The sequence below is a fragment of the Corvus kubaryi genome, unplaced genomic scaffold, assembly GCF_017639235.1.
Source record: "Corvus kubaryi isolate FWS band 111438036 unplaced genomic scaffold, C.kubaryi_AGA036_p1.0 37308, whole genome shotgun sequence".
NCBI lineage: Eukaryota > Metazoa > Chordata > Aves > Passeriformes > Corvidae > Corvus > Corvus kubaryi.
Genome location: NW_024581096.1, coordinates 9,839,300 through 9,862,922, shown reverse-complemented (window position 1 = coordinate 9,862,922; position 23,623 = coordinate 9,839,300). Strand labels below are relative to the sequence as shown.

At 41.1% G+C, this 23,623-nt stretch overlaps 1 protein-coding gene across 1 annotated transcript in view; it reads right to left on the bottom strand.

Moving 5' to 3' along the window:
- PLCXD3 (phosphatidylinositol specific phospholipase C X domain containing 3) overlaps positions 1–23,623 on the bottom strand; it is an 86,194-nt gene that overhangs the window by 36,172 nt on the left and 26,399 nt on the right. The window contains exon 2 of the mRNA XM_042028432.1: positions 540–1,248. Coding sequence (XP_041884366.1) covers positions 540–1,248 — 709 coding nt within the window. The remainder of the gene's footprint in view (positions 1–539; positions 1,249–23,623) is intronic.

The window sequence follows — 23,623 nt, the reverse complement described above, 5'->3', positions numbered from 1 at the left end:
AAATATTTTGACAATGGATGTTTTAGGATTTTAGCCAATCACCCCAAGGGGTGGCTGATCCTTTGTCCAATTAGACTACGAAGAAACAAGTCTATAAAAGAGTTGTAAAATAATTAAATAAATCAATCTTGCTGCACAATTCCTGCCTGCTGGATCTCTCTTCTCCTCCCTACCGCTGTGGGATACCGCGACACAGATAAGATTTTCCAGTAAGGAAATCTTAGGCAAGATATTCAATGCTTAAGGTAAAAAAAAGACACATTTGGAAAACAAAACAAATTAGCAAAACCTGCATTCAGAAAAAAGAGAAGGTTAAGCCAATCCCTTAATATCTCATTAGGCTTCAGTGGCAGATTTTCTTTCACGATACAAGAGCATGTCCTTCAATGTGTTTCTCTTTAAATATTTTAGGATTATGCCAAGTTCTGAGTAGCCACAGTAGGATGGAAGAAATGGATCTGCTAGAGCATCTTTAAATGGAATTAGAAAAACAGTTCTACCCACATTCATCCAGCACACGTTACCAGCCACAAACTTACCTTTCTGTGATTGTTTCTCTGAGACCACTTGCAACCCCTTTCACCACCGTACTAGCCTTTGGTGTCAGCACTACTTGAGAGATGAAAAAGGAGCCTTTCTTTCTTCTTTCAGTGATTGATGCCTGCAGAAACTGAATCAACTTTTCCGTATCTGTTGTGTTTGCCCAGGGAGCTGGCATCATCTGGCCTGGCCACAGAAAGGCTACCTCAACAGCCACTGGACTGTGGTAGAACACTAGCACTTGGTGCTCCTTTTCCCATAGGTACTGGAGGGTGACTTCATGGGCAAATATAGCAGGACACATTTTGTTTCCATATGTGTCTTTGAGCATCTGGACAAGCTTTTCATGATGACATTTCTGCATCCCATAGAAATGATTGAAGTCCAAGAAGACCACTTCTTTTGGATGATCAGTGAGAAATGCATTGATCTCCTCCAGACCTTCCTTGACTTTGGCACTGAATAAACCATGAGCAAAGTAGAGTTCATTGTCTGGGTCTCTGGGCTTGGTGGAAATTCTGAGATCGAAATACCGTATACCTGCCCCTAGCTGGCTGGTGAAGTTCATGGTCTGTGTAGCCAACCACTTCCTCATCAGCTTTTTAGCCACAGTCCCAAAAACTGACACAAAATTCTGGACTGTCTCTGGCTGTTCAGGCCCAACTGGAGAAGCTTCATCGATGTAGAAGCTAAAAGAGTCATGAGACCCTAAAAACACAAGAGAGAAAAATTATCAGCATTGTACTCCTATATTAAAAGCCTTTAATGGTTTTTTCTCAATGAAAATAAATTTCTGACCTGTACCCACACTCACCAACCACCTTTCCTGCCCTTTCTCTCAACATCAGTACATTTGTCTGGCAGCATCTGCCCCACCAGCACCTTGTAGGAACTTGAAAGAAAGGTAATGTCTGTTTCAGCTTGTCTGGATGCTCAGTCACTGTCGTCCAGCACTTGCTTATGCCTTTAGGCTCAATGAACCCAGTGGGCTCTGAACATCAAAGTAATTGTGGTAGCAAAGCTAGTCACACAATAAATCCCATGAGCCAAGGAGGAGAGCCTGGCCCTGCACACTGATTGTGCACTGTCTAGTTTGTAGAACCAAAGGAAAAAGCCAAAACAAACCAACATCATTCCACACACAGCTTTATAGCCAGCAAAAATAGGAGTTGAAAAAATGTCAAGGAACATAACCTTTCTAATCTTTATTTCAAGTCTCATCTGGTCATCCACAAGGTTACTGAATGTTGTTTTCCTTCTTAAATTTACTTCTAAAATTCTTTACCTTCCTTTGCTGAATAAGTACAACAGATAAAGCCAAGGATAACATTGCATTTCACTGATAAAATTCAGAAATTCTGCTGCATGCTCTTCGCAAGAATGGGATGTAAAAATTAACATGACTATGTACAGGAGTTACCATTTTCTACAACATAGAGTTTAATACAAATATGTGTGGCACTTCACTATACAAAATTCTTTCTCTTAAGGTACATCCATTTAAAAAAACCCCAATCTCAAAACAAAAGCCCCAATTAACTATGCTCAGCATTCAGACATCTACAAGAATGCAGCTTTATGGAGAGATGAGCTGACCCTAGGAGATGCTTATCACCTTTGTCAACCATCACCCTGCTGAACACTTGGTGCTGAGACCTGGCAGCTTACACAGAAACACTGTCCAGCTGCTGGCAGAGCCACACTCCTGCTATTCCAGCTGCAGATGCTTCTGGTCAGACTCGCAGCAGCAAGCAGGTCTGCTGCTCAGCCTGAGACAGACACACTGCTTGCAAAACTCCTCCAACAAGGTCAGCAGGACTTGTATTCTGGAAATGGACTGCAGTACTAGGCGCTCAGAGATCCAAATCCTACATCAAAATGAGTTCAGAGCACTTGCCTGTTACCAAAGCTTTTGCAGGTGCTTTTCAAAATTACTTTCCAAAGCACGCATGCTGTAGCAAGTAAGTATCACATTAATGAAATTCAGCTAATCAGTCATTTCTGGGAGCAATGCTACTTTACCTGAACTGGAATAAACCCCATAAACTGAAGCAGCAGCTATAGCATTTTCTTCTTTAACAATAAATGGAGTCATGATAAAACATCTTAGACTCTGTCTTGGATTTGGCTTTGTTTAATCTGAGAAATGTCTTTAAATTTTGTACACACCTGCTTCTTGTGGTTGTCTCTTTGAACTGCATTTTGCTTTAAATATTAGACAATTTTTCCATTTTGATGAAGCTTTTTACTGCTAAGTGTTGAAGTGATAATGTATTTCTTGCAGAACCTGATTAGATCATGCAGTATCTGGTTACACATTGATATCCTTGGGGACTAGATCTACATACAGAATTCTAATGGTAAAACAAATTATTAGAGCAGTGACCTGTGTATCAACAGTATTACAGGGAAAATCAATGAGATGCATTAAATGTTCTGCTCAGTGTAACCTGCACTAATCTAGAAATCAAAGTAAATCCAGTCTTGTTTAAAACAAAGCACAGCTACTGATATTAGCAAGGGATGGATTTTGCAAACCCTCACTTTGTGCATTGAAGTCTATTTTATTTTTGTAGGGTTTTATGCCAGATTAAGTACCTGTGTAAACATGATCAACTGATTAGAGAAGTAGGCTCCAAATGGTATTAAGATTAATTAAACCATTTGTCTTTTGTCTTCTGATCTGCAGACACTGGTAACCTGAAGTTGCAGAAAAGGTGGTGGCTGTAGGTACAAAAATGCTGGTAGCGAGGATTTTCTTGTTATTTTCTAAGTCCGTGAGAGACTTTTCTCTCTCACAGAAGAGGTAGCAGGGAATGTAAACAACCAAGCCACCTGCAACCTTGAAAAGTCTTGTTTATGGTATAGTAGAAAATATTTTGATAATGGATGTTTTAGGATTTTGGCCAATCACCCCCAAGGGGTGGCTGGTCCTTTGTCCAGTTAGACTATGAAGAAAAAAGTCTATCAAAGAGTTTGTAAAATAATTAAAATCAATCAATCTTGCTGCTCAATTCCTGCCTGTTAGATCTTCTCTCCTCCTCCTCCCTATGGCTGCGGGACACAGTGATATACCGTAGGAACCAGGCCTGCGGTAATAGGTGGCTAAACCTGACCAGCACTGCCAGTAGGTGCATATTGGCTTAAACCACTTCTTAAAACTACTTTAGTCAAGAAAGGGAGCACAATTCTCACAGCAGAAAACTAAGGTGAACAACTTATCAGTGGGTAGCTTTTAGCTACTGGTAATGAAAAACTCAGAGAAGTGTGTGTGTGTGGAAACACCAGTTAGAAACACATGAACACTGCAAGTAGGATAGGTCAGAAAAGTTTTTTTTTTTCTCATTAAAGACTTCGTGCACATATTTGAGCCTAAAAATAGCTATTCCTATGTGGATGGTAATGAAAAATGTGCACAGTGCTCTGAGAATTTCCGTGTTTTGTAACCCAAACAGGGAAGCCCTATAGCATAATACAAAAAGGAAATAAGGCTTGACTTGGCTGGCACAAAATGAAGCAGGTGTCAGCTTTTCAAAAGTATGTAAAGATTCCTCCTGACAAAAAAATACAGCAAATGTTTTGTCTTTCCACATGTATAAGTAATTTCAATGGGTCAATTAAATATTTATTTTCGTCATGCACTCATCTACACTTCCTGTTGCCTTAATCCTGCCCTGTTGTCCTAGGCAGTTTACTCGTGTAACTCACAGAAATTCAAAATCTTTACACTTGGCAGAGCAAATTAGAGCATGATCTTTTCCATGATCATGCCCAAAATGACCACATTCCTGGTAATGAGAGAATCCAGTACAAACACACTTTTAGCAACGGTGTTTCCTTCCAAATCTTTCTTTTATTCAAGGGGTCATTCCCTTCCTACATTTGCATTGGAAAGTGTTCTTGCAGGTTCTCTGTATCACCAAGCCTCAGCCTCCGTGAAGAGAGGATGCAAGTTACATTCAGGAATACAAAAGCAATTACGTCTGCAATCTTTGGAAGATGGCAGTTCTTTCACATCATCTATCTCTGTTACGGTAGGTCTGTACCACAGAGACTTCACAGTCTGAGACCTGGAGTAGTAAAGAGGGGAAATGACTCATCCCAAGTCATTCAGGGAACAAAAGATGATATTCCTCTTGTGTGCAAACATATTTTCTCTCCAGTTTACTTATCATCCAAAATTTTCTTAAAATATTTCACACTGCTTTCCCAGTATTTCAACAACCCAACATATCCCTGATCCAAGGAGTCAAGGATGAAGGCTCATGGATCAGGACGATGGGGGTAGCAAACAAGGGGTTAACATGGTGCGCATATACTACAGACTGCCCAGTCAAGAAGAGAAAGTGGATGAAGACTTTAAACAACTGGAAGAAACCTCACAATTACATGTTTTCATGGGGGAATTTTGAGAATTTGCTGGAAGAGCAAAACAGCAGAGAGCAGAAAATCCAGAGAGCATCAAAGAATTTTTTTTCTGCAGGTATTCCTTTAAGTAGTGAAGTTGCTGATGTTGTATGAATTAAGGAAGAAATGGATAGGGACATGAAGGCTGATGACAGCCTTGGACTGAGTGGTTACAAGGAGAAATATGAATTTAAAATACTCAGGAAATCAATGAAGGCAAAAAGCAGAATAAAGATCCTGGATTTCAGAGCAACTGTCTTGGCTTGCTCAGGAAATCGGTAAGTGGTAGCCTGGAAGAACTAAATTACCTTAAATGTCAAGAGACTCAGGAGAAAGGGATGAACTTGAAAGGCAACATCTCTAAAGCATATGAACACCCTGCAAAGAAACAAGGAGGTAAGGCAGGAGGCAAGTTTGGCTGAAAGGGAAACTTCTGAGTGGCATCAAACTTAAAAAGCCACTACAGAAGGTTTAGCAAAGACAGGTTGCCTGGGAGGAACAGAGGACAAAGGCACGGAGGGAATTAGGAAGGGCACAACTGGGAAGGGAAACCTGCAAGGGATGGGAAAGGCAACAGACAGCTTCTGCTGATACATCAGCAGCAAAAGAAAGCAAGGAGAAAGCTGGTCTGCTACAAAACAGGGCAGGAGACCTCCTGAAGGATGGGATGCCATCCAGAGAGACCTGGACAAACTCAAGAAGGGGCCCATGGGGATCTGATGAGGTTTAACAAGGCCAAGTATTGGTGCTGCTCCTGGGCAGGGACAATCCCCAGTATCAGCACAGGCTGGGCATGAACAGACCCAGAGCAGCCCTCCCCAGAAGGACTTGGGGGTGCTGTGGATGAGAGGCTGGACGTGCCCCAGCCATGGCACTCACAGCCCAGAGAGCCAAACGTGTCCTGGGCTGCATCCAGAGCCCCGTGGGCAGCAGGGGAGGGAGGGGATTCTGCCCCTCTGCTCCGCTCTGCTGAGACCCACCTGGAGCACAGCATCCAGCTCTGGGGTCCCAGCACAGGAAGGACAGGGACCTGCTGGAGCCAGTCCAAAGGAATGCCTTTGATCATGAAGATGATCAAAGGGCTGGAGCGCTTCTCCTCTGAGGACAGGCTGAGAGAGCTGGGGTTCTTGAGATTGGAGAAGAGATGGCTGCTGAATAGCAGCTTTCCAGTACCTAAAGGGGTTTTATAAGTAAGTGGGAGAGCAACTTTTCACACAGACAGTCATAGTACAAGGAGGAACAGTTTTAAACTAAAGGAGGAGAGATTTAGATTAGATGTCAAGAAAAGGGCAGTGTTACTCAGAGGGCAGTGAGGCATTGGAACAGGTTGCCCAAGGAAGCTGTGGATACCCCATCCCTGGAAGTGTCCAAGACCAAGTGCTGGATAGTGTCTGTAGCCTGGTCTAGTGAAACCTATACCTGACCATGGCAAAGGGGTAGGAATAAATTATCTTTAAGATTTTTTCCAACTCAAACCATTCTATTATTCCATAAGTAATTATCAAGAGACACTTAAAATGTCCACACCAGCCATGATTCAAAGAACAGAAGTGGCCAGTTTTAACCACTGAGACACTAAATTTTCGTAAACTAGATATTAAATAGTAAATTGTGCAGTATCACTTAGGTTGCTACAAAACACCTGCTAGTGCTTTTGCTAGGGAGAACGGTCTACTGTTTTCTTTCCTGGATTCCTGTAATAGGGCAATTGGGAATATTTAACCCACTAGAGCTCACTGTGGACATATTTATGGCTTCCCTGGAGGGCTAACTTCCTGATTTAAAAAGTAATTTGGCTCGGTGCTGAAAAAAGTCCCTAAGGGAGAATGCATTTTAGTTCAGAATTGTTTCTTCAGTCTCTTAGAGATTTACACAGAGCTACTATTTTTGGTGGCTAAGCTTAAATATGTCATTCACAAAGCTGACAAGTGTAGCTGAACTTTGCTGTGCCTTCCCTTGCTTCCCTGCCCTCTCCGGCCATCCCTTGGCAAATACAGCCTGGTAAACTGAACCTGAAATTGAACAGCACTGATCAATATGCTCCCGACAGCAGCAATCACACCCTGAAGATCCACAAGTATCAGAAAAAATCCACAAACAAATTGAAGCAACATTTCACAGGTTTCAGCATGTATTGCTCTCTTCCTCTTCTTCAATGGATCTCTTATCTCTGTGCTAGGAGTTATCCAATGGCTGTTGGAAGTGGAATCTTTTACTAGTGCTTTGGGTGTCATTAAAACTTCACCTGTTGTTGTTTTCCTTTATTTAGGAGATGTCATCCCTTTGTGACTATTGCTGAAATGCCACATGCAGTGCCACATAATTTCTTTAAAGACATCCTTATCAATGAAGGCTCTATAGTGACTGACAGCAGAGAACATGTTTTTTGGATGATGTAGAGAATAGCTAGGACAAAGTCCATGACCTCTGGTACACAGGAGACTGGCGCAGATGTTCCTGCAATCTCATTTGGTCTGTTTTCCCTGCCTTTTTTGACCTTAAAAATCAATCAGTCAAGGGAGAAGCCCTATGAATCTTCAGCTAGTTGCACTAACACTTCAAGGAACAGCAAAGCCTAGTCATGAGCACTAGAGCCAGTGCACCTCAGTATTGTGTACTGCCTTCTCTTTGAGATGCCTGAGCACTGTTCTCTTCATCAAAGCCATAGCACACCTCAGGAAGTCAAAAGGTGCTGCCAAGAGCAATGCAATTGAGACTTAACAGTCCAGTTCCCTTTAGCATGCAAACTGCTTGGGTGATAAAAGCTTTGTTTGGTAACAACAGTACCCAGGAAAACAAAATCAAAACTGGGAAAAACAGAGAGATTATCGATTACCCAGTGTCTCAGTGTCCCCACAGCTAACTGCCTCGCTTTCCAGTTGTTCTTCTAGTGTTCATCACTACCTGTGTGTCCCTGACCCCAGCTGAAGTTCACAGGGCTTAGTCACCTATTCACACTCAGGAGTCCACAATCTAAAGGAATGGGAAGAGAGGTACACACTACCTCAGGTAATGCAAAAATCCAGATACTGAACCAGTCATGAGAACAGAAATACTCGCATGACATTAAAAATCTACATATATGTACATGTATACTATATATATATATATATATATAATATATGCTGATATACTCCAAGAAATTGCACAATCCTTGTATCTCATTCTGCCTTGAAGACCTTGGTTACAATGTGTGAAACAAAAATGAAGGGTAACATTTGCTTCCTTCTTGCCCCATTACTTACCAGAACTGATAGCCGCTCCCTCCATCCCCACCCTCCTCCTGCATTTTCTCTCCACTACCAGGTGAGCTCTGGACCAGCCACTGGAATTGCACATAACTGTAACTTAGACCCTGGTCCTATGCCTGGGAGCACAGCATTGAGAGTCTGCACTGTGCTGCTTTATTGAGACTGCTCTTGAAGGCAAAGCTGTGTGTCAAAGGGACAATCTGAGAAACCAGGCAGGTGTGCAGTAACCACCATGCAAACATTTTAACACAGTTTGCTTGCAAGGGTGACCAGAACTACTTTGTATTATATTTTGCCAACCTCTGCCTGGGTTTCTAAGGCTACTTCTGCCATGTGTGGAAATCAGCATTTCCCAGCCAAAACATCTCAGCTGGAGCCGCTCAATCCACATCAAACATCCAAGCACAACTTCAGCAGACTCACCAGCTACTGGATCGATGGACACAGCCTAGAACTGCACGTGGCAAAGTAAAAAACATTCAAAACCCAGCACGAAGCATCTGCTCCTTGTTCAGTGTAATGCAGAATAGAGAGTTTATCTTTCAGAGATTCACAGAACAGCTGAGTTTGGAAGAGACCTCTGGAGATCATCCGGTCCAATCCCTCCTTCTTCTGACTGAAATAAAAATAATGTATCCACAGTTGACAACAGATTATTGAAGACTCTCCAAAACACCTGTTTGAACCAGCTTCTTATCCAGGAAGAAAGCAGAACTGGTAGGCCATCAGTCTGGAAAAGGCATTCCCTATCTAGTGACCAACTGTCAGACCTGAAATGACTTTATTTTGTCCTCCCTATAAACAAATAAAATTTTCATGCAACAAGAACAACTTTTGTTCCTGTTACATGTCCTTATCATCTGTGAAATACTCTTGAGCATCATTTTATTTTGTACATTTGAACAGGGCTGTAATTGCTTCCAAGGGGAGCCTACTACTGTTGATGTTGCCAGTACTCCACGACCATGATGAACTGCTCCTGAGGCCAAAGATGTTACCATTTGAAGTTGTTTCTTAAGAACAGTTTATGGAATATTGCAGTGCTTGCACTAGCAAGTGTTTCTGGTCACTGGATTGAGCCAAGACCAGTGCCTTGCCTAAGCACGGCTTCCTTCCGATAAAGAACTCACTTCTAAAAAAATAAAATGGGTTGGGAGGTGGGGAGGGATCTACTTGGTATTAAGGCCCAGGGTAGCTGGTAATTATCACAATATGACAGGCAAGCTTGGCTATAAATCTGATTAAGTTACTCATTATTCAATTCCTATTAATACGTTTGATGTATAGAATAGTACCCACATGCAGTTTCTCAAAGTTCCCTCCTGCCAACACAAAGACCAGCTCCTGTTCCTTTTAGAACACTGCAGCAGTTAATTCCACTTTTCAAATTCTCAATACTGTATTGAAAAGTAAAGAAATAAGAAAAAACAAGCTGTAATTATATTTCTAGCTCTCCAAATAGTGTGAGCACATTCACAACCATGGCCATCACAAGTTCCATTTTTCTAAAGAAACTGGTCTTTAATAGAAGTCTAGCACATGCTGCCCTCCTGAGCGTTTTCCCTCTTAGTAACTTCTTTACTGTCTTGTAATTGTTTGTGTAGGGTGAGGTGAAGAAACTTTTTCTTGCAGGCTTCATGCAGCCAGCACTCAGAAGGCACCATGGTGCAGCAGTACATGGATGGCACGGACTTTCCAGGAGTCCCAGATTACATATTCTAAAAGATCACCTTTAAGTGAATAACTAGTTAATCAGATGCAGGCTCTAAACAAGGCAGATTTTACACAGGCAAATGTAAGATTAACACTGCTGGAAACCAGAAAAAGGGCAGCAACGTCAGGACACAGCACATGGCAGAGCAGACTCATTCTCCTGTTTGCCCAGGGCAGCAGAGCCTTCACCCAGCGCTGCAGGAGCAGCAGGGCAGGCTCAGGGCAGTGGGGCAGACTCGGGGCAGCAGCAGTGCTCTCCACTCCCAGAGCCAGACCCCACTGCTTGCCCAGCACCAGTCAGGCCACCAGAACTCCTACAGGCACTCAAAGGCAAACAGAACCTTGGGGAACACTTTTGCATTATAGGTGTACAAGTGGAAAGGATCATGCTGAGAACTGAGAGATTCAGCTGGTGTGTCTTTTCCACTGTTTTTTTCCAAATGTGATCTAAACCTCTCATCTGTACACAGAAGAAAAGGTGAAAGAGGAAGGCACTGACACTGCTCATCTGTATACCACATAAAAAAAGCTCCCTTTTGAACACTTGTGCACTGCACTGAAAATTTTATAAGGTGCAGAAGGCTTAAAACTTTTAAAACTTGCCCACAACAAGCCTCTAGAAAAGTTATTTTTATTTGTTCAGTCAGGTGGAAGTGTAAACATGATTTCACTAAGTTTTGTGAGCAGACACATAGCACAAATTCTGTAATAGAAGAAGGCTCCCTTCACCTATCAGGCTAAAAACCAGGAGGATTCATGGAAAAACTTCAACCAAAACTCACAAAAATTAGTAAATCAAGTCTTAATTTTTGGCAGAGCAAGTTTAAAAAAAATTAACAGTTTTTAAAAAATAATCTTTACATCAGGATTGACCAAGCACCTCAAACATATGGTTTAAGACCATAAGAATTTGTAACTTCAGCAGTAGACTGGACACACCACCACAGCTTGCATGGTGCAGGTTGAGTGCTGTAGTATGTAGACTACCATGGTCTTCCTGTTTATGCATTTGACGGCATATATGAAAACTGAATAGAATATTCTAGATCACGTTAATAAGCATTACAGATAACCTTGTATTTTATGCACAACTATAATTTGAAGACAAATTAACTATCTAATCACTTGGAAATAAAATTCATGGCAGCAGAGCTGTAGCTACTGTCTATTACCCAAACTCCATAAATGAAAATTCTTTCAAGTCTTTGCTTTTCTGTGAACTGTGCAAACAAATCTAGTATTCTGTCTTTTCTTTTTGCTCTGCAAGTTCACTGCTGTGTGTTCAGATGCATGAGAGATCTCTATCAGATCTCACATTTTAGTTAAACACTAGTCTCAGAAGTACTGTAATAGCTATTTTTCTTCCTAATTTAGGGACTAGCAGACAAGAATGTGAAGGAAGGAAAAAGGGAGGAAAAAATAGAAGAGGTATATCTGATTCTAAGCATAAAATTAATGTGCCAGGAATAGTTTGGGGCGTATTTTGTTCCAGCACCAGCTCAGTCTGAGTATGTCATCAGCATCCATATCTCCTGGGCAATCAGAATTGTGAGCCAATAGCTTTGGGACTAGTGAGAGGCTGTGATGATCCCCGGCAGCTTTGCTGAGCATGCAAAATGGCATCTGCCAACAGTGAGCATAGTTCTGGTTCATAATCCAAATGCTATCATTGACAGAACAGCCTTGAAGGACTGCATGCACCTGAGATGGCTCCTAAGAAAGAGAGTGCTCATATTTCTTCCTCTCCATGCACACAAAGAGCACAGGTAATTCAATGTTCACACATAAAATAGCATCAAATCAGACAACCTCTGCTTCTTGACATTTTATTTGATTTACTTTCATGAAAAACATCCATTAATACTCGTGGTAATGTGAGAAATTTCCCTTAAAATAATTGCCTCTGATTACAGTGATATCTCTCTTGCTACCTATTGTACCTTTTTGTCAACAGAGAACTTTTTGGATACTTGATTTTGCCTTTTCCTCATCTCTTGCCTATGCCCTCTTCTTTGATCTCCTTTTTTATTTCTCTGACATACACAATATCACCTTTTCCTAACTCATGAGTGCATTGACACATCTAGTAGGCCCAGTAAAGTTCTTATTTCGTTATGTTCTCTATTTAAAAATCAGTAATAATTTTTAAAACCCAACAAAATGAAAAAAGTGCAGTATTTTCTACTAAATCTGAGCATCACTACTTAACAGTTCTAGTGATCTTGTAGCTGACAGAAACTACTTGCACATGCATATTTCCCCATAATTTTAAGGCCGAGAAAAGGAAAACCAAGAGGTGTGTCTGGATAAAATGAAATTGCATTGCAAAGCCAGTGGAAGAATGATCCCTTAAATCAGGTTTTCTGTTACTTTTAAGATCCGTACAAGACAGCCACTGCCATCTGAGATGGATCGCCACAAGAAATTTAAAAGGCAAGATTTTTCAATTTTACAAGTATCAAACTGTGCTGCAAGAACACCTGCAATGCAGAGAAAAAGGACTCTTCCTGCACTGTAATAAGTGCACTGGCAGTCAGTTTACCAGAACTCTACAATGGGATGTCCTAAAGACAGTATGGATAAAGTTTCCTATTACCATACAAGAAATCCAGACTAGAGTTTTTTCTTTTTCTCAGTCACTGAGTTTGAAAAACTGAGGCAAATCTGAGCAGTTCACCTGATGCTTGGGGAGAAAAGCTGAAAAAGCAGATGGGAGAAATATTATACCCTTTTCTGAATCAGTTTGCAAAAGCTTTCACAAAGAAACACTGTTAAAATATCACTTTAAAAAGTTGTCCATGTAGACTTAGCTGACTGGCCGTGCCAAGCCTGAGAGATAACAAAAGGATGTAAAATACTGCAAAGTATGAGGAGGAAGAGGGAAGCTTGTCAGGTGTTTTATATTTTGACCACTGGCCTTGCTATGCACCTTTCCTTATCATTTGGTTGCCTCAAACATTCACATCAGACATTGTTCTACTTTTGTGCACTGCTTGGCAGATTTGATAAAGAGCTACAAGCAAAATAACTCCCTTAGCCAATCTGCCAAATGCAAGACTTGTCTCCTGAGACCAGGTGCTCCAAAAGAAGTCTCTCTCATCCAAGGCCTCCTCAACTATAAGCAAAGACATTGTAATGTTCAACTTCATGCACACTAGAGGGAAACACTGAAGCAATTTCCCTTAGAGCCTGAGATACCAATGGAAAACACTATGTCATTTCTCCCAAAGCACTTTTTCCTGCCAAACTCCACAAAAACATTCCTAAGCAGCTGAAGTCTAAACTTTAGGAATTTATCAGCTATGCATGCTCAAGTGGAGCACCCCTCCAAACCAGGGGTTCCCACGCAGCCAGTTTCCTTTGCTGTAACTCAAGGGAATGGGCAAGTGGAGCAGCATCACCACAAGGAACCACACAGGCTCATTCAGCTGGCCATAAACGTAACCCCTCTGCCAGGGTACCACACCATGGTGTCACTGGCCTTCTCATGCCCAGAGGTCCTCAAATAACAGCACGGATTCTGCTTTGTTACGTACACCACTGATTTACATGACTGCCTCAGAAAGAAACTACAGAGAAAAAACCTTCCTAGGAAGCCTTACTGTCTCCTCCACATAATCAGTATTCATCTTTTACATCCAGCTGCATAACAAGGAAAACAGTTGTATTCAAAGATTTTTGTATGTGAGCATTCAAGTCATGGCTTTCATAAGATGTCAGCTGCAAGGCTTCCTGAGCCATCAGGCGACAACACATTCCGAGCGTGCTGGCGCCCAGAGCTCAAGGCAGGTGTCAGAGCACGTCCTCCTCAGACAGTGCTTCCCTCATGCCTCTCAGCCCCTTTTTGCACCAGACTTTGCTGCTCAGATTTTCAGGGAAGTTCTCCAGTCATGTTTAGCCACTGTAAGCTATCCTTTCTAGGAGCGGGTACAGAAAATAAAAATGTGACTTGCTACACACTGAATGAAGAAAAGCAACTGCAACACCTGTAAAACACTAGATCAATGCCAGAAAAATAGCCTCCTGCTGTGAGGTGGCACCCAGACTGGAAGACAATGAGCCAAGAGGCTTTATAGGGGTAAACAGCAGAGAGATGCACCCAGATGGAAAAGGAGAACCCAGAGAACAACTTTAAATAAAACTATTTATTTGGTTACTGCTAAATGGAAATATAAGCAAAGGCGAGCTGTGCTTTTAGCTATGAAAATATATCACAAAAGAACAGAAAACATAGCAAAACACCAGAGGTATCAATCTAATCGACAGACAGGAAACAGGTCACACTTGGATGCTACTTTAGCCTGTAGATGAAATAAAAACCAAACAAACAATCAAAACCAACCACCACACTGTGATACGGGAAAAGCATCAACAGTGCCACTGTTGGAAGAGTCTTAGCTAGGATTGCAAAATGTATCTATCTGCCTCATCACCTGGTGTACGTCCTTGCCAGCCCAGTAACATAAAGACACTTTTAATTTCATTTTGCAAACAGAATAAAGACAAGTAAAGATACACAGAATAGAGAGAACTCAAACTGTCAGTACCTGTCTTCTATGCATCTCTTCTACCATCACTAAAGAGGCAATTTAAAGGTCCGCATGATCAATCAACCTAGACTCCTGTCAAACACCTTGTAACGCCCAGCAATCCAATTTCAGTAAGTCCTTCTTGCATTATTTGCTGCTAACATCATCCCTGCTGGATCCAACACAGCAATCAAATAAGCCACTGCACAATACAGAGAGCTACAAGAAATGAATGAAACCAGTTATAAGACAGCATTTATACTATTTCATTCCTTAAGTTTCCAGCCTACAGTCCACACCAGACCCCCAGTTGGCATTTATCAGTAATGACCCATTAGGCCAATTTAGACTGCTGCAGATCTGGCTGTTAGTGTTAGACTTCGGCATTAAGAAGTCAATGAAAAAGCACAGGTGGTACTACTGATTAACTGAAAAAACAGACAGATGATCTGTCCTTTTTCCAGACTCAGGATACATCTAATTTACACTGGATATTCTCGTGTCTTCAAAAGCAATTATTAGTTTAGCTGTTTTATACTAACAGTAAGTAAAATACCATCATTTCATAGTATCTTCTTAACATGTAATTGGATAGTATTGTCATCCCCTAACTCATTTCAGCTGTTTTCAAAGTTTCAAGAGCTAACTTTAATTCAATAAAACTTAAAATTAGTAAATGCATTTACTAAGGGCCTTTCAAATCATCTGAAAATTGAATGGTTTGAGCGTTGCATATGCCCAAAAAAGAAGCCATGTCTTCTCTGGACATAATGGCAATGACTGCAGTCCACCTAGACTACCAGTGCTTTGGCTTCAGTCTGACATTTACACAGCTTGGAAGTCAAAATATTGTTATCTGCAGTAATTCCATAGCTGGTAATACTGGTAATGGTGAGGATATTAGTAAAGCTGACTTTAGTGATGATGCTAGCAGATATTCTTCCATGCTTCCTTTGAATTCTCAAACAACCTATGTGTCACCTTCTCTTCCGGATAGAGATTACCTTTATTACTTGGTCAGGAATATCACAGATCAAACTGTCTTAACATCCCTTTCCTCTCTGCTTTTTAGCTCTATATCATCCTGAATATTTTCAAGATATGTGCAAGGACTTGCTCATTTCTGACCCAGGTGCATAAGGATGTGAGGGGTTTGCATGGCAGGAGACTCTTTTCTTTAAATCTTTAAATAATTCTTCACTAAAATGGCACTGGCAGACAGTATCTCTGTTCGACGGTTGCACCTCATGCCCAAACACAATGGCAGCTGTTCCACAATGCTGCTAGTGCTGTTTTTCAAGGAGACTGTCAAAGTTGCACCATGATCAGTGGTTTGGGTTTTTTTCCTCTCTACCTTTCCTTCAGTTATAGAGATATATATTAATTTGGTAATTGGAAAAATTTTGAGTAACTAAGATATTTTGAAAAAGAAAGTCCTATTTACTCATTTTAGGATCAGCTCTACTAGATAAAATAACAATACAGCAAGCCACTTGCAAGTACCTTAAAGAGGACCAACTGGCTAGAGACCCAGATCTTCACATTTAACTCTGTTTAAAAAGCTTTTCCACAACTTTAACCTCTCTACTGGATGCAGAACTTCCCTCCTGGTGGGACATCACTGAAGCTGCAGGGCATGTGCAGCCAAAGCTCCCAGGACCCTTCATGCCTCCAATACACAGCTGTGATCCAGAGTGAGGTGTGAAAGGCAAATTCAGCACGCATCTTTGGTGGAAATCTCTTCATGACTTAATAGTCATTTCTGCAATACTGAGGTAATAGTACACTCTCCCCCATTAAAGGTGTTCTAGTAAGAAATGCCATATAGGAGTTAGGTATTGCTGGATTTTTAGTTGGGGCAGTGCTTGGTGTAAATAGACATTCAGCTTCCCAACATTCTCATTAATACCCATCATGGACCATAAGAACGTCGCCTTCACCCACAAAAGCGCAGCTGCAGTACCACCCTTCACCCTGCACACATGCACACCAGGGGCAGCCAGGCCCCCCTCAGCACTGCTGCCAGTTCATCCAGCCAAAACCAGCCACGACAGCAGCTGCAGAGCCTGTACCCTGCCCTTGCAGGAATACGATGCTCCAGATGGTGTTGCAAGGACATTGCCCACCCCTTCCACCCTGGTAGCATCGTCGGCAATCAGACAGATCCCACAGACATCAGAGGAGGCCTTTTCACAGAAATTCAGTTTTGTGTTGTGCTCATGACAGTAAACCATTCACCCTTGCATACGTTTAAAATGTTTAGTATTTTAAAAAGAAAGTATAAAAATAATTGCATGGCAAATTGTTTCTCATCTATGAAAACACCTAGTCTGTAAATCTTGTTATTAACAATATCACTGACATATAAACAAAAAATAAATACCTCTTATCAGAGTGCATGTTTTTAAATCTAAATATATTAATCAAGATTAAAATTTGTAGGAAGTTCCAAAATCTTTCCTACAACTGGCAATCAGCCATTTTTTACATTAGGTTACTGACATACTTTAATTAGCTCTAATTCACAAATTATAATCACTGTCTAGAAAAAATTGTGATGCACGTGCTTTGAAGCAGTTGTGCATCTTTATCAACACGCAGTCACTTTATTCTTACAGAATTCACTAATGCAAAAGTAAGGTATCTTTTCCCATCATGAATCATGACATACCTGTCTTCCACTTATGTACTCTGGTTTTCTGAAAATCATTTACAAACTACTAGGTAAAAGCATTAAAATCTCTGTTCATTGGAAACAAGAAAAGACAAAAAAAATCACTCCTTTGCTATGGGGACTAGTACTTTCCTCAAATGCATTTCAACAGGATGCAGAAACCAATCTTCAGTTCTTTTGAAAAAGACTCTGGGGTGTATCATTCTGTCTTTCTGTTCCCAAGGACCTTTGACACCCTGACTTGTGGGATTCTGTCTATTGCTGTGAGTCAATGACATCTAGGCTCTTCCAAGTAAGACAGTTTTAAGCCTGTTGGTGTTTAACTACAACATGCAGTAATACTGCTATTGAAGAAACACAATTTTAAAATTGAAATTAAAGATTTCAACCCTTTGTAATAGTGATACAGCTGTTGGTGTTCCTGAAGTTCAGGTCTCATACAGTTCTTCAACATCCACTGTTGATTTCCAAGCATTGTGCCAGGCAGTTTGATTTGAGCTCAGTTTTCAAGTGCAGAGTTTTATTCATTTGCTGAATCTGCTGGGTGAAATGTAATCTTCCTGAAGCAGTAATAACAAAAAACAAACTTGGTGCAGGTAAGTGAAAGGCAAAGGAATAATCAGCAAAAAACCTTGAGAAGAAAGGCTTTCAAATTGCAAGCTCTATTGTCTGAGAAGACACTGGCAATACAATGCCTTCTATATTTGCTGAAGTGTACTTGAAGCACAGGAGCTTCTCGCTCCATGTGCTTAGCTACCCAGAAAGACAGAAGATACATTCCACCTTTTGCTTTATTTCATCTTACATACCCATCTGTGATGAGGTATAAATCCATATTAAACACTAATTGTTTCCTTCTTTCACAAGTCAGCATCCTTTGAAGTACTCCAGAAACAAGATAGTCCACTTATTTCCATTCAACAAGCCAGATTTCGTGGCAGTGACTGATTTGCACCAGCCAAGCAGGAGAAGACAGGCACAAAAGGGCACTACACTCTGGACAGTTAATGACATATCAATGATGACAAGGCAAGTGTGAATGTAGGTGCTAGACATGGGTTTGTGTATGATGCCACATATCAACAGCCCATAAGGAGGGATAGGAGGCAAAAAATCTGTGCTGAAATCCACCCTGTCTGCTGCATGCTCCTTTTAGTGGCTGCACACAGGCACATCACTCAAAAGGCTCCCCTATCCTGTGCAGCAAGAGCAGCTGCAATGGAGGCAGAATCTGGCCCTCAGTGTAGGAGGAAAACGAGCAGTGAGCAGAACAGCAGTTCCCACCCTCGTGCCACCATTTAACAGTTTTGCTGGTATGTGACCTTTTGTTTGCCATCAAATCATCTCCCTAGCATTCAAATCATATGTTTGTCTATTCATCAAATCCCCTGAACATTCAAACCACATACACAAAGGCTGTTTGGATCCTTTCTGCCTCTATTGTGGCAGCTCAATAACTAAGACAGGGAGCTCCCAGCTGGGTATTAGCAGCAGAGAAACACTGCACAGCCAGAGGGGAAAGACATGTCAGTAGAGCACTTATATAGGGAGAAAATTAGAGTCTGGAAACTCATTGAAAAGTCATCCCTTTTCTTCTGACTGTCATAAAAAAAGATGCTCAAAATAATTACTACACTAGCAATGTTTAAATGTTAATTTGTACAGTACTCTGTGGAGCATACGGTTCTGATTGACATTTTGGCTAGATAAGGAACCTTACTTAGCAATCTGTTTGCTGAATTAAAGCATTAATAGAGGCAGTTTGATAAAAATTATGTCACCCTGTTTGAAACCAAGCCAAAGGAAAGATATGCTTTTATGATTTTGCCCCTGCAATTGTATGGTGATATTTAGACCACCAGACTTTCAGGATGGATTTGAATCCCCACCATTATAAATCACAAACTAGGAAATCACTACAAAATTGTAGCACTAAAACTTCCCCTATCTGAAGAGGTTCTGTTTGCAGGAGCAGCAATTCATTGGGTATTTAATTTCATGACACAGAAGCACATTCACTTAGTTGGCCCATGCTTATCACATCAACTATTTCATCAAGTTTCAACCAATTAAAATGAAGCCTCTTGTCTAAACTGCTAATGGTCGTCTAAATTCCTTCTGAGGTGAAAGACCTCTGGTGTCTATTTACCTTGTTCACATATCTGTGACAAATATAAGCTAAGATACTTTATTAGTGAAGGTGATTCTTCTTCTCCCTCTTCAAATGAGAAAAAACAACCCACTTCAGTCAGCTAAAATTAGGTGAGATGTATCCCAGCATACATATCTCTGCTATTAATGAATATTTTAGGAGAGGGAAATATTATCTCTGTATTACTAATGGGCAAGTTAGAGTCCTGAGAGGCTCTAAGTTGTACTTTCAAAGAATTTAAGTCCATCTACACTGAATGTAGAAGTTTAAAGTCTAAAACTGTAACCTTGAAAACCCCTCTGTGGCAGACAGGTAATGAATAGAAAGCTTTACCTCCTTTCTGTCTCACTGAGGTCCAATTTTAGCAGTTACACCTGTATGGGGCAGCCTGAAGAAGTCCTCAGCAAGGAGCATGCCTGCTCTGCTTTAGGTAGGAATTGGAGGAACTTCTACAGAGACATAATACAGGGATGCTTTTGTTATTGCTGGGCAGGGCTTACACAGAGCCAAGGTCTTTTCTGCTTTTCGTAGTGCCATGCTAGCAAGGAGCCAGCATGGGAGGGTGTGGGGAGACACAGCTGGGACAAGTGTCTCAAGCTGACAAAAGGGATATTCCAGACCATATGACATCATGCTCAGGATATAAGGTAGCTGGCAAGAAGAACAAAGCAGTGGTATATTTGGAGTGATGGCATTTGTCTTCACAAGTAACCATTATATGTGATTGAGCCCTGCTTACCTGGAGTTGGCTGAACACCTGACTTTCCACAGAAAGTGGTGGATGAAATCTTTGTGTTGCTTTGTTTGTATATGTGGGCTTTTCTTTCTCTAATAAACTGTCTCTGTGTCTGAGTTTTACAGCTTTTACTCTTCCAATTCTCTCCCTGATCCTGCTAGTGGGGCAATGAGCAAGCAGTTTTGTGGTACTTGGTGGCTGCCTGGGGTTAAACCATGACTGACTGGAGCAAGACTCCCAGTCTGAAACAGTGTTTCTCCACCTCAGTAATACATCGAAGTATAAAAGGTGATGGTGTTTTGTGGGAAATGCTGACTCAGGATCAAGAGCAGAGGCCATTACTAAAGGGATGCAGGCAAGAACCAGCTCTCCACAGATACCAGGACTTACCAGCTGGGCAGAGGCAAGCTGGGTTCTGGAACCAGGTTTGAGCATCCAGTGTTTGGTGTTGTGGGCAGGGAGGCATGCACAAAGACAAAAGGAGAGAGAGCCTACAAGACCAGAGTTGCTGCCACAGGTCCTGCAGGAACACCTGTAGGGAAACACACCCTTCTTCTGCATGTTTGAGGTACATGAGTGGTGAAGGAATGAATGAATGTGGCCTCACACAGCTCAGAGACATCCACCACAACCTCCAAGTGTTCTCTGTAAGCTACCAGAGAGACAGAAATCCTGTTAGGAGAAACAGTGTATCACCCATAACACTTTCTGTTTGACAAACTAAAATAGCACAAGCCAATTTAGTATTTCTCCCACCATGACATGAGAACAGTGCCCAGATGGTCAGCCCTTGATGTGCTGAGGGAAAGCATTTCTTGGAACACAGTCGGCACAACCCAGGCTGGAATACACTTGATATCCAGACAGTAACACTTCAAGGTTTCACAGACTGAGCTATTCAGACTGCGTATATTCTTAGATGGCACTAGTATTAGTGTCAGATTGTATTTTTGTACATAGCTTGAAGTCTGCTGCTTCCATTTCAGGCCTGGAGAAAGCTTTCTATAGCTAAAAGTTTATCCAATTTTTTCCAATTATAGCTGCTGGTCATCAAAAGTTATTACCTTTCCTACGTGCCTGGGACTATCACAGTCATAAGGAAACCACTGCATATGGGAAGATACTGAATTTGGTGTCTGAATGGAGATTGTCCAAAATGAAGAAAAATGAAGTCACATTACCACTTCTTGAATTTGCACACCATGCCCAGAAGACCTATACCCCCAAATCTCTTATTATTACTCATTTTTAACTACTATATACAACTAAGTAGAGAACTTCAAACACTGAGAAATCATCTGTTTCACTCAACCAACTCAACTCCACAGGAACCAACAGAAACAAGAAAAGTGCTCCCAAACACTTAAACATTCATGCAAAAAAACCAAGCACTACACTGCAAACCCTATTACACTGCCAAAATAATCTGGTAACAGACAAAACTTGGGAAAAAATATCTCATTAAGATGAAAACACCCACTGCCAGCAACAAATTAACCTGGATACCCTATGAATGCATCAAGAAATAACAATGTCAGAATCAACACCCTTAGACACGAACTTAAAGTTAAGTCCTTAAAAAATTTCTTCAACAGAAGGAGACAAATAAAAACCCCACACATCTTAAGCCTTTAATATTTTTTGTTAGCTGCAAGTTCTTTATTAAGCTAATCCCCTTAATACCTGGTCAATAAACTCAGCTGCCAGCTCTTAACAATACAGGTAACAACACCCAGCAATCTGTGGTAGAAGTTTACATTTTCGTCTGCCAAGTTCATAACTACTGAAGTAAGCCTGATCTGATATCAAAGGCTCCATTTTTCAGATGGGAAAGAAATCACAGAAGATGTGTGAACTCTCAGGGTACAGAGGTGGCACTTTTTGGGAGGCAGAGCCTCTCTCCCCCAGTCACCTCCACCAGCCCTCCCGGCTCACATGCCCAACTTTTCACTCTGATACGCTATCGGCATCCAAGGGGAGACCCAGCCTCATGGTCCAACAGAAAAGAAATACATTTATAAATAAAAAGCACTACACACTGGTCAATGTGCTGATATTTCATCTATGTGCATCTTCCCACCTGCACAGCACTGGAAATTAACATTTTCTTAATTTGCTTAAAGAAACACCCACAAGGTCGGCTCGATCTTTTGATTTCTATGGATTGTATTACCTGACTCGAATGCCAAACATGGTTTGATATTTCCAAATATAGACCTTGCATGTATTTTTCTGAAGTGTCTCAGCACAGGGCTGGACAAAATTTGATTTTCCTTCTTCCCAAAACTGATTATGCTCTGTGGCATATCCACTCCTCTACACTCCCTCCCCATCCCTCTCAATTCTGTCAACCTTCTGTTAGCAGCAAAGAAACAAGAGGAGATTATAACCAACATCAGGTTTATTTCAGCTGAAGTCTGTTACAACGTTTTTCCATAAATCTATCAGTTATTTCCCAGTAATTATTTATTTATGCATTCTTAGCCAAATAGACAATGGTTTGTATCACAAAGGGTGAACGAAATGGACAGATAACTATACAGTTTCTTAACCTGGCTGTATTCCTCCTGCAAAAGGTGGCTTTAGCTTTGCAGAAAACATAATGCAAAGGTGAATTGAAAGGTCAATCTGACCTTCACTTTGACAGGTTTAAGACATTAAAGGTTAATACACGCAAGAGATGTTAGCTCTGTCTCAAAGACCCTTTTCCAAGCACTCTTGTGTACAGAAGCAATGTTTCTATATAGAATCACAGAATCATTTACATTAGAAAACACTTTTAAGATCATTGAATCCAACAACATACATTGATGGACTCTGAGCCCGCCAAAGAGAGGCATGAGTGCAAGCAAGATTTAAATTACATTTTAACTGGCTTTAGATAAATTAATGCAAGGCTCTCAGAGGACACCTACACTAGTACATGCAGTTCAGACTGTGGGACTGCTGACTGACACTGCGTCCACACACTGTGCTCTTCTCCACCTATCCTGGCAGGGACTGGAACCCCACAGCCACCTGCAGGGTGGTGCACCCTGGTGCCTCCCAACCCCTGCATGTTCCCACTGTGCCACAGAAATGGTTTCATTAATGATACATCATAACCTCATTTTGCTTGACTAGGGTTCATCTTTTCATTATAGATGCAGCAATTAGTTAATGAGGAGGAACAGCCATTGCTAAAAGACTAAGTTGTAACACAATAACTCAATTGGCATGAACTAGATTTCAAAACCTGAGTGGAGCCGTATCTATTGTTGAATGGGAGACCTTGCAGCTCTCTGTCACACTGAAGTTTTTGCACTTGCATTTGATACTACTTTTCACCCTGCCCCTCCACCCCAGAAATATACACCTGTAAAGGAAATGAGAAGAGGGGATGAATTCAAAGACAGGTGGAAATTTAATTCCACCAAAACTGGAAAAAATTTTGAATAGAATATTTTTATCTAGATAGTATTTGTGAGCCAGAACTATAACAAGGACATATTGTAAACTCAAAAAAACCCCAATTCCTATTCTAAAATAAAAACAGTGCTATTTAATTACTTCACCGATTTCTCCTCTGGCAAAAGCATCAGCTAAGTAAATAAAATATTTTAGTGTAGAGCTGTGATTCCT